The 17168-nt window shown below is 36.1% G+C and overlaps 1 protein-coding gene across 1 annotated transcript in view; it reads right to left on the bottom strand.

Moving 5' to 3' along the window:
* LOC126818611 (uncharacterized peptidase C1-like protein F26E4.3) overlaps positions 1 to 17168 on the bottom strand; it is a 34444-nt gene that overhangs the window by 4934 nt on the left and 12342 nt on the right. Inside the window, exons 2-7 of the mRNA XM_050546116.2 lie at positions 12543 to 12609; positions 11886 to 11996; positions 10664 to 10896; positions 9723 to 9873; positions 7176 to 7338; positions 1001 to 1046 (exon numbers count right to left, since the gene is read on the bottom strand). Of these exons, the coding sequence (XP_050402073.1) occupies positions 1001 to 1046; positions 7176 to 7338; positions 9723 to 9873; positions 10664 to 10896; positions 11886 to 11996; positions 12543 to 12609 (771 nt within the window). The remainder of the gene's footprint in view (positions 1 to 1000; positions 1047 to 7175; positions 7339 to 9722; positions 9874 to 10663; positions 10897 to 11885; positions 11997 to 12542; positions 12610 to 17168) is intronic.

The raw sequence follows: 17168 nt of genomic DNA, 5'->3' as shown, positions 1-17168 counted from the left end.
TTGTCGAATAGCTCAATATTCTATATTTGTTTGTTGTTTGTTTTTTTTAACAGTGGGGATAATTTTTAGGGTGTGGAAGGGATTGAGCATCATGACAGTACCCTAGTAGCTCTCAAGATCCGCCGCATTTTAAATAGGATTACAGCACGTATGAAGTGAATTAAAATCGCATTAAGGTTGTTCTTATTATCGGGGAGGAAGCCATAAAGACGGGACTAAGTTGATATTAAAGTGGACCTTTCCTGTGTAATCTATGACTTGAATAACTTAGCACACAACTTATTATAGCTACTCCAAGATTAAATAGATTAACACTATATATTTCATGGGTTACGATCTTAAGACACACAATGGGGATTGCTATCTATCAGACAATCGATGTCAAGGTCCGGGGATTCTGCTCAGTGGGGCAAGAAGGGAATAAAAGCATCAGTTCTGTGTATGATTAATCTTTTTTTTTAATGTACACATTTTAGATAACAGATTTACTGTATGCACTGAGGAAGCAAAAAAAAAACCAACAAAAAACAAAAAAAAGGAGTGTTGGACGCCACCACAATACAATCCCCCTGCCTAACACCTTCTCTGACCCAAGTACCTATTTAAACCAAAAACGGAATCTATCAGCGATTTAATATCACGACTCCCCGACTCTATTATGATGAAGATAGAAATATAAATGTATACAATGTAGTTTGAAATGAAATGAAATGAAATGGGGTTTAACGCCCTACTGTTCTGCTCCTAAACTGGGCTATTGAAGACGGGCATACGCCATACAGTGTGCTATGAGGGAAATTTTGCCTGGGCAGCGGCACTACCGTCTACTCTTATATAGAATTTCAACTCCCAAGGGATCCTTTACGTGCACGCCGATGTGTACACGGGACCTCGGCTTTTCGTCCCATCCGAACGACTAGACAGCTGTCCTTGTCAGGCCCTCCGCCCTGCATCACTGACAAGGGGAAACCACGACAATGTAGTTTTTTAGTGTACCTACCCTGAACAGGTCCGTTATCCATTATCTCTTTCATAATTTCTCTCTCCTATAATAGAACATACAGATATCATTTCAATATTTAAATCTCTTTTGAAATATATTTTGTCAAATATACGCTTCAAAAAAAGTAGGGGATATTGAAATGCAAATACCTATGCAGGTTGTGATATGATAAATAGTCATGGACACTTGATATGCTTTAAGAGTATGTTCACAGATGAAGAACCACTGAGCTGCACATGCGACACGCAATAGCGCTATACACGTGGGAGGGGTTCATTGTCAAATTTGACACTTCAAGGAAGGATTGATGAAAACTGCCGCGTGCTGGTTTATCTATATTCCATGTTTGCTTTCCTATCGGTTCTTGCATAAGATTTACTGTTTACCGTATCTTTGCTTTAGTGTGTTACGTTTAATTTGATCGGGAGACGTGTTCGTCGACGTCAACGTCAACCGACAACACTGCAAGAATTGGTCGCGGCTCTGCAAGAGGAGTGGGTCATAATTGCCCCAAATCGTGATTGGACGGTTGATTAGGAGCATGCCACGACGAATTGATGAATGTCTGAGGATTGGTGGAGCAATTACTCATTATTAAGACAAAAATCAAAAACGTCCATTTTCACTTTTGACTGTGTATCTCTTTGCGAGTGAAATGGGGCCATATGAACCGTTTATGTTCATGTGTAGACAATTGGCTTGTTATTAACATACACTGGTTAACTCTAATAAAAACAGCAGTGCATTTCCGCAGTTTTGTATTGTTTCTGAATATCCTCTACCTTTTTTGAAGAGTATATATTCATGTATGAACAAACGTAACACCCCTCAAAACATTAAATATATCGGTTATTAATCAGATGGAAGGAAAGTCGTTTATAACCCAACAATGGCGTTACAAGTAAATCGTGTCTTACTTACATCTAAAAATGATAAGAGTGGGATATGGCGGATCGTCTTAATTCCAGTGCGCATTTGTGACACGCCTAACTCGTGGGACCCGTTTCACGAAACGTAAGAAATGTTGCATTTTGCGTGTAGGTAAGTTTCGTGTGTACTTTGTGAAACGGGACCTATGGTACATTAATTGTCTTAATAGTATTAACTAGCTGGATACCCAGCTTCATCCGGGCCCCAATCTGTGACCTTGACCTTCATAAATTCTGGCCATGCTGGTTAATCCTGGCCATGCTGGTTAATTTGATACCACATATTATTTCGTTCTGACTTTACACTTCAATGTAAAACGATCTAAGAAATAAAACGAAAAGAATTGGCGTCTGATTTTAATCTTTTTGCATAACTTAACATCACAGACAACGTTCTAAAAAACGGCAATAACAATGAAGATAAGGTCCATGGATAAACCAAAAAATTAAAAATTCAACATAATTTACCGAAAAGACTATATACCGGGGAGTTATCTGAAATCACCAAATATGATACAAAAATAATAATAAAATTGGCGGGAAACTTTTAGTGTCGGGTGAGAGTTCATATAGGCGATGGTGGGATTAGGACAAAAGATGGTCTGGATAACAAACACCACTGTGAAGACAATAGATAATATAAAGTTACAGCTCACAGGGGCGGGTAATTATAGATAGATGATACTACAACACAGGGGTATTATACCATTCTCTACCACTGGTCCACTGATCCGTTGTTCACTAACTGATTTAAGTTTTGCCATCTGGTAAACGGATGAAGACTTAGTAATGTTTTCTTCCTTCAGGGAGGTTACCGATATATTACCCAAGCCTTTAGCGATGTGTAAAATGTTACAATATGTTGTTTATTGTCTGATGTAATACGTGAAACCAGCCAGCGTCTGCCTGTGTTTATTTGTTTACCTTAAGCCACGCCTAAAACCAACCAGGTTGAGAATTCTTGGTCAGAGCAAGTCCCAAGATAGATCTCCAAATTGATAGGAAGGTTTAATTTATTCTGTTCAAATGACGACGCGGTGCTACGCGGGATACATTCTGCACACATAGAACTATCTACTTTAAGAATAAATTCCTTGGCCGCCATATTAAAAAATTCGTATACTTTTTTTTGTATACTATTTGACATCTGTCATACACACAAAGAGACAAATTAAACCTTTCCAGTTCTATTAAATGGAAGCCGAATAAATAATTATCAAAATTTTCGAAATATACTTGGTGTTTTCGACAAAACTCGGCAATTTCGGAAATGTCGGTCAACTAACGCCGTGAATGTTCTCTGTGGTGGTGCTAATCGTAGATAGACAGCGTAACGTTCGTATGATGCAGGTACATATAATATCCTTACGCCTATATCTATGTATTATTACCCACCACTTTGCAGACGAAATTAAATCCCCTTTTTAGACAATAAATTACGTTTTGTTGTTAAACTTCTATGCTCGAAATTAACGCATTAACTTTTCAGTTTCTGTCTTAGAAAAATTCCTGATAGCATAAATACAATACGATGTTCTAGTTCGTAAAACTATTTTTGCATTTTTTTTCAAATTACACGCTAAGACTGGAAGTGTAAAGGAATACATATTCTTCTTCAACTAAACAAGGGAACATCAAACAGAAACTAACTGAACAGTGTAAATAAAGAAATTAACAACAACTGGCAAGTTTGGAATCATTTATTGAAATTCTAAACATGCTTCATGAGAACTGGGAATCATGAGATGTTTTATCACCGCACAAGAAACAATAAAATTGTTTTTCAATAGAATAAAGAAGGCAGTCCGGGGGTTCTGTTTAGACTTTTTAAAACGCAAAATGCTGGCAGAGCGTAATTTGTAATATTTAAAACCATGCAAGCTGACAGAACTTAATAAACTTGCCATATAACCCGAACAGAAACATGTGCTCAGTATTAACATTTCATTTTAATGGCATCAAGGACCTTGGCTTTAGTACAGATTTCTTTTACTTTATAATGATGCGGTGTAAGTGAACCCTTTTAGTTGATGGAATCACAAAATAGCATTGACATAGGCACTGAAAATACGCTCATGAACAAATCAACTAAGTTGTCACAAACTCTTGAAGTGCAGAGCGAATACAGGGCTTTGGTGACAGGGAGTAAGGGTAATACCCCCTCCCCCTCTTCTCCCCTACTTCTCATGTACGCTACACCCATTGGTTATTGTAGCAATAGTTTAGACGTAGATTTCAATAACCGGGGATATCTGTTAAAAGGTAATCTTTGGGTAAGGGCATTAACAGGGACACCATTTTGATTTGTAAATTCTTCTCTGACGTCTGTTCCATTTTAGTTGCTTTCCCTTTTTGTTGGAATTTTAGGAAAGTTGACCTGAAACATTTGCATGCAATAGGAAAAATCTCTCTCATGGAACACTACATTGCCTATACCCTCCTTCATTAATCAGATATAAAATCCGATTTCATTTCATTCCATTTACAAGGTAAGTATGCAGTATACATAAATCTACGTGTATAAATAGACAACAATCTTGAACAACTTCTTTAATACGCCTAATATTCGCCGGTCTACCTTTCTATTTGTTCTGCACCTGTACAGAGAGCATCGCGAAGAATTGAATCAATTTATGCAGTGTAAGCAAATGTGTTACAATGTGGAAGAATGGCAACTTGTCTGTTCGAATAAACTACTACTAAGCTGTTTACATGTGAAAGATCATAAAATGCCACAGGTGATAGACGAATCGTTTTTTATATCCATCTTCCCTTGTTTCTTACAATTCTTCAGCCTGTGGTGTAATAATAAACTAACGTTGTTTTAACTCTTGTGTCTTATTTGAAAAAGTCTCAGAGAAACAATGTGCATTGACGAGTTCATATTAAAGAACGTTACCCTTCAAATTCACTATAATAACCTAGATGTTCTAACATTCCATACATTCACGATAGAAACTTTCTGGTGTTAATGTATTGTCAGTTTATGACATTTATGGTTAATTTCTTAAGACGAATATATAGGGTTGAATATAGTTCCATTTTACCAAAATTCGAACAGAGCCGCGACAATCAAGACAGAAGCCCCATTCCATAAGAAGTCGTTGTTTCCCTGCAAAAACCCCGTTAAAAAAACATTGTAAATGAAAGGTGAGCGCTTTTGTTTGGATCATTTGGAACCCCGGCTTATTTTATTTGAGGCACAGTCCCAAGATCAACTGATCAATCATTCTAGTCGGGTATCTTAGAGATATTTACATCAAACAGTTGTCTCAAATATTCCAAGAGACACCCTTTTCTAGTGATAGTATCTAATAGTGTACTAGTAGCTTACGATCACACAGAATTGTTGGGCGTTATTTAAGGTCACCGGATCAGGTTATTCAAATTATGATTCTCGTCCTCTGGCGTAAAAAACAAACATGGATGGGTAGTTTTCATGTCTGCTAATACATCCACATGCAGCAAGATCATCCACGCTAGCCCCAAAATCAATGACAATAAATCCAATTCAGCAATTTTTTTTTAAATCCAGAGAACTTTGTAATGTATCGTACTCACAAGTTGAACGGAGAAATAACTCTGTAAAATGTGTTGACAATCTGAAAATTCGATAGGTATTGGGATCAAAACTCACAAGATAACATAGATTTGAAACTAAACGGAAGATTTGTGATCCGCGATTTGTGATCACAGTCTCGACCGGGTTCTTCCTTAAGACTCAATGAACAATCCCTGCATCTTTGAAAACAAGTATGAGCGTGTCATGGACCAAAAACTGTGTATGGCGTCATCGAAACCATCTTGGAATTGTGAACTCATCAAAAATCGAAATCGGCGCGCAACTGTCCAACGAATAAGTATACATTGCTCCCAAGAAGAACAACAAGAACAGGATGAGTTCCTGGTCCAAAAATATCTGTTAAAAACATTAACCCGTAGGTGCTCTCAAGAAATTGTGGACAGATACCGGATGATAGACAACAATACACATTCAATGTAGTCATGTAAAAGTTTGTAAACCCACTTAACTTTGGTTTCCTATTAGCCCATATATCAGTTAATGTGAAGGGAAATGTGGTCTAGTAGTTAAACCCGTGCGCGTGAAATCGCAGGGTCTGTTATAGAGTCAAGTGGCCTAGTTTCGATTCTCCGCTTGAACGAGACGCGGAGTAGGGTCACCTGTCTAACTTCGTGGTTTTTCTCCGGGTTTTCGGTTTCTCCGGAATAGTTTGTGTCGAGTAGACGTTAATCTCTCTCTCTCTCTCTCTCTCTGTGAATGTGAATTCAGTACATCGATGCTCCAGCAGCTCCACTACCTTCGCAGACTTGAGAAATGTTCGACTACTTTATATAGACAGGGGAACAACTTGTCCTTATCTGAGTACATGCAACGTTATCAGACACATAAGTATTTCAATCATTTTATCTAGTAACACATGTATTTAGCTGCCTGCAGATTATTTCTGTTTGAGACGTGCCAAATTGCTGTGGTGAACCCGGACAGTGAAAATACCATCTTGATGTGCATGCTGTTTAGTGTCTGCGAAAGCATATTTTACGTAGACATTACTGCAACCTGTATATCTGTCATCATGGCGACTGGTAATACTCAGACTTCGGGTACGTGATATGTTAGGAGGGAATAATAACACACATTTCACGGTTGTATTTGTTATATAAAACTTTCAATTTGTTTAAATCAAGAAAAATAATAACTCTTATTGCGAGAATAAACATGGAAAAATGGAGATTGTATTTAATTTTCTAGCTATAAGTATTTCGTGGTTAGTTCTGAGTGGGTGCATCTGGAAGTAAGCCACTCTGTTTCTTGATACATAAAACACAACATTCATGATTAGAGTAATTCAGTTCTGAATATTTTAAAGATCGGAATTCCAAAGAAACCCTAAACAGTTTTTTTTTAAAATAAAGTTCATCAATTTTCTTTATCCCGAGAGGGTTGTGAGGTTGAGTGGCCTAACGCGTGCGCTGTAGATCACACGATCTGTTATTGAGTCAAGTGGCGTGGTTTCGATCCCACACTTGTATGTGACAAGGAGTTAGGTCGTCTGTCCAACCTATTTGGTTTTCTCTGGGTTCCTCCGGCTTTCTCCTACGGCTAAATTCCCATACGTTAGTCTTGAAATGACCTAGTTTATGTCGATTGGACGTAAAACCTCAAAACCTGTGTTGGGCCACTAAAAAACTAAGGTAAGTATATAAAAGTCAAAATTACTTACAATTGGGGCAATTCTGTATGGTGGTGTTGCCCTATAACGTCGGCTGTCTTTATAAGCAATCTTACTTGGACACGTTCCATTCTTTTGTTTTTTCAATATCAAACACACACCTGGATCATTGTTAAATCCACTTGTATATGGGTAGCATTCTTCAGTTACAACTCTGAAAATAACATGGTAAAATACGGGTCAATTTCCTATGGAGGTCCTCAGGGGTCTATTTTCGGGCCATTTCTGTTCATTCTATGCTTCAAACAGTTTGGAAAACTAATCCACCAGCACTGACCTTATTGTATTATTCTTTACGATGGGGCAAAATATGAATTAGATACCGATAAAAGAAAAAAGATGCTGATGTTTTTTTCTTTGTATATTAAAATTGTGAACGTGCATAGGTTGATCACAGTTGTAATGCCAAGAAATTACAGCTAAATACCAAAAAAGCTGATGACATCTTACGTTAGAGATGGAAGTGGCAGCTACGTTTTCATTAGCAATGGATGCATATCTGTGTTAATCTTACCGCCATTTTACTATGTTTGTTAGGCACAATATCCCAGGCTAAAATGTACATCCACGAACATCGAGGCTAAGATAGTATCTAACCACGGTCTTTTGTTTTAATCGGCTGAATTACTATCTTTTTAGTATATTTTTCAATCCAAATTGTTTTAAATTAAATTTTAGAAAGGAAACTGTGTATCGGACCCATTGCGTCTTTAAGTCAAATTTTAAAATAAAATTGCTAACATTTTCATTTCAATTTATCAACCTATATTGTCCCATATTTCAAACTTTGATTAAATAATTGCCAGTCGGTATAACTGTTGGATGGGTTCATTTTATAATTTTATTCAAAATGTCAACCTTTTAGATTTATCGGAGATGTCATTTTGAATAATGCAATCAGTTTAACAAGTTAACATTTACATTTTTAATTGAATAATATATGACGCGGTTTGTCACACTTTAAACCGGAACCCGGTAATATCGCATTTAATAGCACGAATGATGTGTCAAAGTAGCTTGAATTTATGTCGGTGCTATGCAGTGCAAAAAGAACAGTTGTTTTCTTTGGTGTTTCTATTTTATTTTTTTAGAAATATATTACATGTATACGAAAAAACGAGTTCGATTGGTGTAGACTTGGTTTAGACATTTCTGTGCACGTTAAAGACTCCTTGGCATTTGGGTTAGGCGAAGGTCTCAACTTGCTTTGTACACGTAACATTAGAAAATAAAATTACCATATATTAGTCTCAAAGGTATTACTTTGAGAAGACTTTAACCCCATTCCATCCCATGTAGATGTGGCCTACCCTAATTTTTCCAAATAAACAAAATCTAGAAGCGATATTAAAAATTATAAAAAGCATACTTCATCTTGTAGACAAAGTCCGTCACTAATGATAGTAAACTGGAGTAAATAAATTATAATAACGGACATTGTTCTATAAACAAAATGACTGAGCTACTTCAGGTTTTAATACTTTAAATACAAAACAGATTGTATTGTGCTTCAGGCTTATCTTTCTTCATTTATTTTTATTTTCTCTCACACAAGAGCTGAAGATAGTGTGAGATTTACTGTGGATTTTTAGATGTTAATAGCGTGTGACGAAACATCAATTCGAAAGAGAATGGGTGTATAAATTGTCTCAAATCGATATTGGCTAACCCTGTTAATAGCGGATCTGAACAACCACACTGATGCTTATCGTGTTAGCTAGAAGGCCTTGTAACATTTTTCTTTTTCTAAGACTTTCATATTCCCAGATTTGAACAACCCAATTGATGTTTATTGTGTTAGCTAGAAGACTTTTCCAGACCACCTCCATTCCCAGCTCTGAACAATCACACTGGCTCTGTAATATATACAGATTGCCAGCTATCCTACATCTGAACAATCAAATTGATGTTTAATGTTTGAACAAGAAGAATTTGTAACATTTCCAGATTCCCTCCTATCCTAGATCTGTACAATCAAATTGGTGTAACATATACAGATTCACCCCTATCCTACATCTGTACAATCAAATTGGTGTTTAATGTTTCAGCAAGAAGAGAGAGAGAGGGAGAGAGAGAGAGAGAGAGAGAGAGAGAGAGAGAGAGTGGGGGTTTAACGTCCACTCGACACATACTAGGTCATTTCGGGACTAACTTATGGTTCAATTTTATTGCCATAATTCGCTTGCTCATAGGGGTCTTTAGCAGTGGGAGGAAACCGGAGCCTCCGGAGAAAACCCACAAGGTTGGACAGGCGACCCTACTCCTTGTCACTTCCGCAAGAAGACTTTGTAGTATTTTCAGATTCACCCCATTCCGTTCTGGGGGTTTATAGGTACGTCACAGAAAATTCATTTTCAGATGACGGATGACCATTATATGTTAACGCCCATTACTTCAAGATGGCAGAATTGTCAACGAAACAGTAGTTGGGAATTTTTAAAAACAACGAAATCTGAGTTACTTTGCTATAAATAGTGACAATTGTCGTATACGAGACAGGGTATGTTACTACTTTACTAGTATATAAATAATACCTACCCAACTTTTCTAAGATACCACCAAGCTCTGTCTAGGTTACCACCTTTACAACCCTTCTGTTTGCCAATATTACATGATATCATATGTTGAGATGATAACTCGTCTTTTATAGCACCTTCTGATTCTATAGCTAAACGATCGGATGCCACGGCTGAAATAAAACCATAAATAATTCATATACTTATATCCTCTTTTAAAGCCTTGCAGAGATTTCGGGAATTCTCCATCAAACTAACCCTAATCATAACCCCTGCTTGATTATGATGTGTAATATGGTCATTGTCCATTGCCCTAGCTTCAAATTTTTGCTACCGGGGTGATTTATTAATGACAGAATATGACAATTTGTTGGATTATCCTAATTTGGAAGTAATACATATTTTGGAAGATAAAGCTACCAGTAAATTTAAGACCTAAAATGTGTTGTTTCGCATAGGAGTGGATAATGGTTCAGGAACATCTCATGTCTTCATTAACGTGAATTAAATATAAATTTAAAAAAACATATAATTTCAATTCGTGTATTTTTCTGATGATAAGATATTTCACACATGCATTTAATTGTGGTGGTTTTCTTTCATCACGTACCAGTAGATGTGGGCCTTTAACCGAAGCTTAAATTAAAATGTATGGCTCCAACTATAAGAGTTAATATGCTTTTTTACAAAATCAACCGTTTTTAAAAAGCTATAACTTCTCAACGCTCATTAACAAACGTTCCACCAGATGTCGGTATTTAAAATAAGCTTAGAATTAATATTAATCTCTTTAACTAATGCAGTTAACATACGTTTAAAAAACATAAACCGTTTTAATCTAGCTACATGTTAAATGCATGTTTGTCATCGTTCATTAAGAAACGTTAATTAAATTCTTAGAATGTTTTGCACGTATCTGTGTTATATCATTTAAATACAGATATGCCAATTAAGAAATCTTACCGGTAGTTGAGAAAGCCCATGATGCACCACAGTTACCCTGATCTCTTACAGGATTAATAAGACCCTTCCATTTGACACGCGCATCGAATGATTCCGGAAGTACTTCATCTAGTTGAACTCTGAGTGATGTCATCCTGGCAACTTTACTATCTAAAGGAAATGTTCCTAGTCGATAGTTTACGCCGTCATTCAACGTCATCCCCCAGAAATCAGAATAGTTTCCAGCATTCCAACTGAAAGTCATAAAACATACTAAAATATAATGTAACGTTTAACAGAAAAGGTGGATGTCCAGAACAATCAGACGGGGTAGTCAGTCGAGCGGTCAGGCGGGGTAGTCAGTCGACCTGTCAGAGCACTGGATTATTGACTAGAATTACAATTTGAAGGACTATATCCTTTAAGCCCATGATCTTCATTTATTTATTTTTTTTTTTTTTAAAGAAAGATGAATATCGAAAGGGAATATTGGTCCAAAAGTGGTTTATTATCGTTCAGCTTTTATAAATGAAATGAAATGTGGTTTAACGTCCTACTGTTTTGCTCCTACTGGGCTAATGAAGACGGGCGTACGCCATGCAGTGTGCTATGAGGGAAATTTTGCCCAGACAGCGGCGCTATGGCCTACTCTTATTTCGAATTCCAACTGTCAAGGGTTCTTTTACGAGCACGCCGGAAAATCCCGATAAACTTTCGCGGCCAACGCAAGGATCGAAAACGGGACCTCTGGGTTAGCGAGCCAATGTCCTCCCCACTGAGCCACCGTGTCTCTTCAGCTTTTATAAAGTTATGATATATGGCAAATTTTACAACATTTGGCATCCTTTGCAATTGATCTAAGGTAACTTATGTAACTTATAAGTATTGGGTAAACTCTTTTGCTGGCCTCTTTTCACTCCGATTAATCTCAAACCGGTAGACTATCTATTGTTGATATTTTCGTGTTAGTAAATAAGTAATTTCAGAACATTATAGCGTGGTATAAGCCGTAAAAAATTAGATATTGTCCGAAAAATGCATGATCGGCATCTACGGTTCCCATAAGCCCGCCATTTACCAAGCTGACATAAATTATTCCTTTAAACCGTGAAAAATTAGATATTGTCCGAAAAATACACGACCGGCATCTACGGTTCCCATAAGCCCGCAAATTACCAAGCTGACATAAATTATTCCTGGATAACAAATCCTCAATATTAAAATAACAAGTGTTTCTATTTACCTGAGAAAGCCTTCATTGACGTCACGTATAAGATCAGGTTGTAACATACAGACATGATTGGTACAATTCCATTCATATCTTGCATAAGGATTAGTTAAATATAAACATTTACTGAAAAATACAACAATAAATACAACATTACCTAAGATGTTCTGTAAGAACCATATATAATTAATATAAATTTACATAATTCTTGATAGCATAACGGCTAACTGGTTTAATGAAATGTTATGTCGTTTACAAATCTTTTCAACTTAAATACAAAAAATTGATGAAGTGGTGTGAATTGTGAAAAATTTTCAAACCGGTGTTTGAATTACTTAAATTGATAATAAGGCGATGGGCCGCAGTCCATCCCAAGAGATGAATCCACGGTGGCTCGTGGTCTTAAAGTATTGAAACTAATTGCAACAGGTGTTGTATATGACACCGTGGTTTAGAATCCCAAGAAGAGGATGTTGTATAGCTTACAAAAAAATGTCGCATGAACCAATTTCTGTTTTGTTCAAATGCAGATTTGGAACAATAATATGACCTTCTTCAGTTTTGAGATTTGAACTACGTGGAGTTTCCACATGTACGAAATGTGTCAATTTGGGTCGACATCATATTGAGAAATAAATACAGAACTATATAGTTCAGTCAATCCTGACCTACCATTTATTGCAGTTGTCTTCTAAAACAGAGCCTGGATTATACGCTATACCATCTTTTATACAACTAGCTGTAACAAATACAAATGCAGTTTTTATATACAACTTAAAATAAAGAACTAGTTGTAAATTTTATACGTACTCTGTGTAGGCGTCTTTCTTCGGAGAGATATAACTGAAATTAAATGAAATGGGTTTTCACGTCTCCGATTGGCTAATGAAGGCCTACTCTTATATCGCATTCCAACGGCCAGGGGTTCTTTTACGTGGACGCCAATGTGTACACGGGGCCTATTTTTTTCGTCCAAACCGAACGACTATACGTTGCCAAGTTCTCTTCCCTGTACCATTAGCAAGGGGGTAACCACGCCTTAAAATCCAACACGGGATCTCCAGTTTAGTGAACCAACGCCCTACTCGCTGAGCCACCATGGCTCCTAAACCAACGAAAATGTCGTAAATTGTAAACGACCGCGTCGTAGACGTCTTTTGCAGAGATATATAACAGTTTCTGCCGAATTTTGTACAGAGAAACAATTCTGATTCAATTTAATTTAATTTTATTTATTCTATTTTTAGAGTTAAATGGTGATCACCTAACGTTAAAATTAAGAACCACGTGATATATTTTTAATGAGTCCAGTGATATCTGGTTTACTGTGTATTTAAACTATTCAATCCTTTACATTGCACGCCTGTCAACCTGTTTATTTGTATTAATGACCACTTGACCAGTTACTGATAATTAAGCAAGGGCGGTCATTGTTTGTCATGTCACGCTTTCAACTGGACGGAACATAATAAATGGCCATCCACATCGTGGCTTTGTATATACTGACCGTGTATATTATAGTTTCTATAGAATGTTACAATATTATAATATATACCAACCCCGCCTGTTATTGTAATATACATCTATTAACTTTACATACCTCATGCCTATTGTATATCACAATTAAAAGAACTTTTATATTTTATCTTGATATCAAACAGGCTGACATTTGATTCATAGACCACAGTCCATCCAACTGTCATCAAATTAAAACCAGTCAGTCCATAACTCGTGGATTAAAGGTAATCTCGTGTCACTTTAATTCACAGAGGGTCAGTTATAAATATTTTGATAAAAAATAACAAATAGACGAGTCAAGAATATTGAAACATTTTGATTTTTAGAGGCGCCCCAACAAGAATAAGACAGCGATGCTTTGGTATCTAGAGCGCTATACGACACATATTCGCTTATCAGAATCTATTTCGTCCGGGCAATTACGAGCTAAACAACTCTACAAATTTCAAAATTTCGGATGACAATTGAAGCAGGTAATATGCTAACAATGTATCGTAATAAAGGGGAATAACCCTGCACTCTATTATTGAAAAGCATTGAAAATCGATAGGATTTTTCCTTGAAATAGGCAAAGCTTTGTAAATCTCAGAATGAGGTCAATAATTGCAGTATATATAGTCCTAGCAAGCATTCATATTAAAGGGGAATAACTTTAGAGGTGATCATCGAAAAATGTTGAATGGGATTCTTCATTGAATTAATCCATATCAATTGTAAAAAAGATAAATGGATTAATGCAGCAGACGAACGCAACTAACTGACTTCAAAATTTATTCACTACAAAAAAAAAATGCCGTAGAAAAGGCGGGTGGTCCCATGGTCTACATTTAGTTATACAGAGACCTTTTTTGAAAAACAAAAACAAGACCCGTGCTCACAAATATTAATTGTGGTTAATTTGTGAAATGAATGACATTGTCAAGTAGAATAAACACAAGGGTGTAATATTGGATGTTTTAGGCAACCTTTATAGTAAATTCAATAAAATGAAATGTATCCTAACAAACGCCCTGAATCTATATTGTTTCATATTCCGTGATACTGCATTTCAATAAGCTACTAATAAGACACCCACAATTCACCAACAAAATGTTTGTAATGATACTACATTATAAAAAAAAGTGAGCACAGCCATATTGGAATTGTGATGTCATATCAAAAATGGAAATTCAATAAGCTACTGATAAGACACACACAATTCACCAACAAAATATTTTTAATGATGCTACATTATAAAAAATATTAGCACAGCCATATTGGAATTGTGACGTCATATCAAAAATCGAAATTCATCAATCAATGCACAATTATTGTCAAAGCGAAAAACATTGCAAGTTTCGTGTCGATCGTACTTGATTTGTCAAATGCCCCCTTGTCCTAGACTTTGTGTTCATAAGCCTAAAGCTAGGATACCCTTAGTAAACCATTTGTCCTTAAACATCAGATTATATTTATTACGTCTTTTATGATGGAATAGGAAGCGTTAGTCCAAATGAATTGACTTTTCTGCACCAGAAGGGCTAATGAAGACGGATGACTCCACCTAAAGACCGGACCAACAGACCAATCTTCTTACTGACATTATGAAGTCGGTATATTTGGGTTCGTTCCCTTTTAATGTCAGAATGCTAAGAATGGTTAACATGACAGATGAAAGGGTCCTTCAAGTCCAGCGGTCCAAATTGTTTGTTAATTTTGTGAAGTGATACAATGAGTTACAAGGGTTTTTTGTTGAGTGATACAGTGTAAATGTGAGTTATTAGAGTTTCACGAGATTGTAATCTGATATGTAAATAGTATATAAGTTGATGTAAGACAGTAAGTATATCTGATCATCTAATCTGTTAATCCACCTCCATAGATCTATAACATACCACACGTATTCGCCATTAGACTTAAACTCCACTCGGACATTACTCGCTTTATTTACGCGACGGTACGTGGTTAGTGGACAATAACTAAAATGACCACTTTTCTATCCCAACTATTTGGTAAACAAATGGCATAGAAATTCTCAGAACATTTCATATAATATTGTGTCATTCGGTACCGGGTACGAAATCGTCTTAATTGTAAAGGCGTTGCATACAAGTAATAAGAACGATGAACCACGCCCATGCCAGTATCAAAATAAAAAATATGAGTAGTTGTACTAAAAGGTTAGTAAATCCAAGTGGTTTAACACGTGCGCTTTAGATTAAAAGGTCTCACTTAAATGTCATGAAATCGAAGAGTCATTAAGAAAAGTATATTCCAACAAACGAATTCTATTCCGAGATTTTTGTTTTGTTTTCTGTTGGCTTTTGAAAATAAAATGATTAAATTTGATTAACCTTATCGAGATCAAAGCCGAACAGAAATTGAAACGTGAACAAGTCAAAGAGCTAATACAATAATGATACTGTTTTATTTGGGAGTACACCTCTAATGACGCAAGCGTGTCAAGATAGAAAGACAAAGTAAATATTAGGTCCCGTTTCAACAAATGTCACACAAAGTCCTTTGCATTCAGTTGTTACAGTTAAAAGTCACGAATATTAATGACAAGTTGGCTTCTGATGTAAATTACGGTAAAGTACTGCTTATTTCAAAAGTCATGGAACCGTCGTATTCGAGCGGTTATGGAGTTAGGTAAAGTATGTCCAGTTGTTCGGATGGGACGAAAAGAAGAATAGTAGTCATGGCTCGAATTGGACACAGAATAAAAAAATACCATATGCAAGTCTCAAAAAGACAAGTACTGGGTTGACGAGACGTTAAACACACATCCATTACATTCAATAAAAAAGCAATGAAAAGCAGAGTTTACAATGAATTTTATTAATCCCGATATTTTTTTGGAGAATAAAACAGCTTAATTTTGTGTTAAAATGCCTCAAAACCCTCTACCTACGGGCCGAGCAACTAACTCAATATTTGTGATACGTTTGCAAACAACTTAAACCCGTCAGTCTTCATCTGGAGATGGAGACCAGTGTCCCAAACTGTATTATACGGCGTCTGGATAAAATCAGACCTTTTTTTTATAAAAATAATGTCTAGGTGACATTTACCGTCCGCTATCAAGTACAGCACATGGGTCATTCACTGTATAGACCTCTCAAGAAACTGGAATCGATTACCAGGTCACCCAACGAAAAAATTGACCCGAAATCTTAAAAGGGTTACGGGTCCGGATAAGCAGTTTTGACGTTCACGTCCAAACGACTCAATATTTTGAGCTGAAATTTTGAGACAAGGTCAATACACCATTCCTATATAGTTTGGTGCTTAAATTTCATACTTAATCGGGATAGTCCCTTAAGTTTATGTACGATATGCTCATAAATCATCCCTTAATAAAAACGGTTATTGCATGTATTTTAGTGTTTTAATTAAAAAAAAACCCAATATAACAAATTTGTGATTTGTTAACTTGATGGCTTTCCCGGTATAATAATGCATCATTTCAGATATGCAATGCATGTAATAATTTCACTGCAAAGGTCAAAGTCTATGACGGTTATTGTCATTGACACCTCTTTGAAAATTATAATTTACTGTACTTTTATATAACTTGGAAAAAAATAAAAAAGAATGTTGATTTCATAATTTATTTGTCTACTGTCTAGACACTGGGGCGTACAATGACAATATTAGCGTGTCAATGCTGCTGTTGCAATTGATAATGATGATGTTGGTGACGATGATGATGATGATTATGATGATGGAGATCTCCAGATAAATAGTCCCAATAAATAGATTTAAAATATTGTTTATGGTCACAATTTGTACAAACTC

This window comes from Patella vulgata, chromosome 4 (genome assembly GCF_932274485.2).
Source record: "Patella vulgata chromosome 4, xgPatVulg1.2, whole genome shotgun sequence".
Classification (NCBI taxonomy): Eukaryota; Metazoa; Mollusca; class Gastropoda; family Patellidae; genus Patella; species Patella vulgata.
This window is presented reverse-complemented; position numbering and strand designations above follow the sequence as displayed.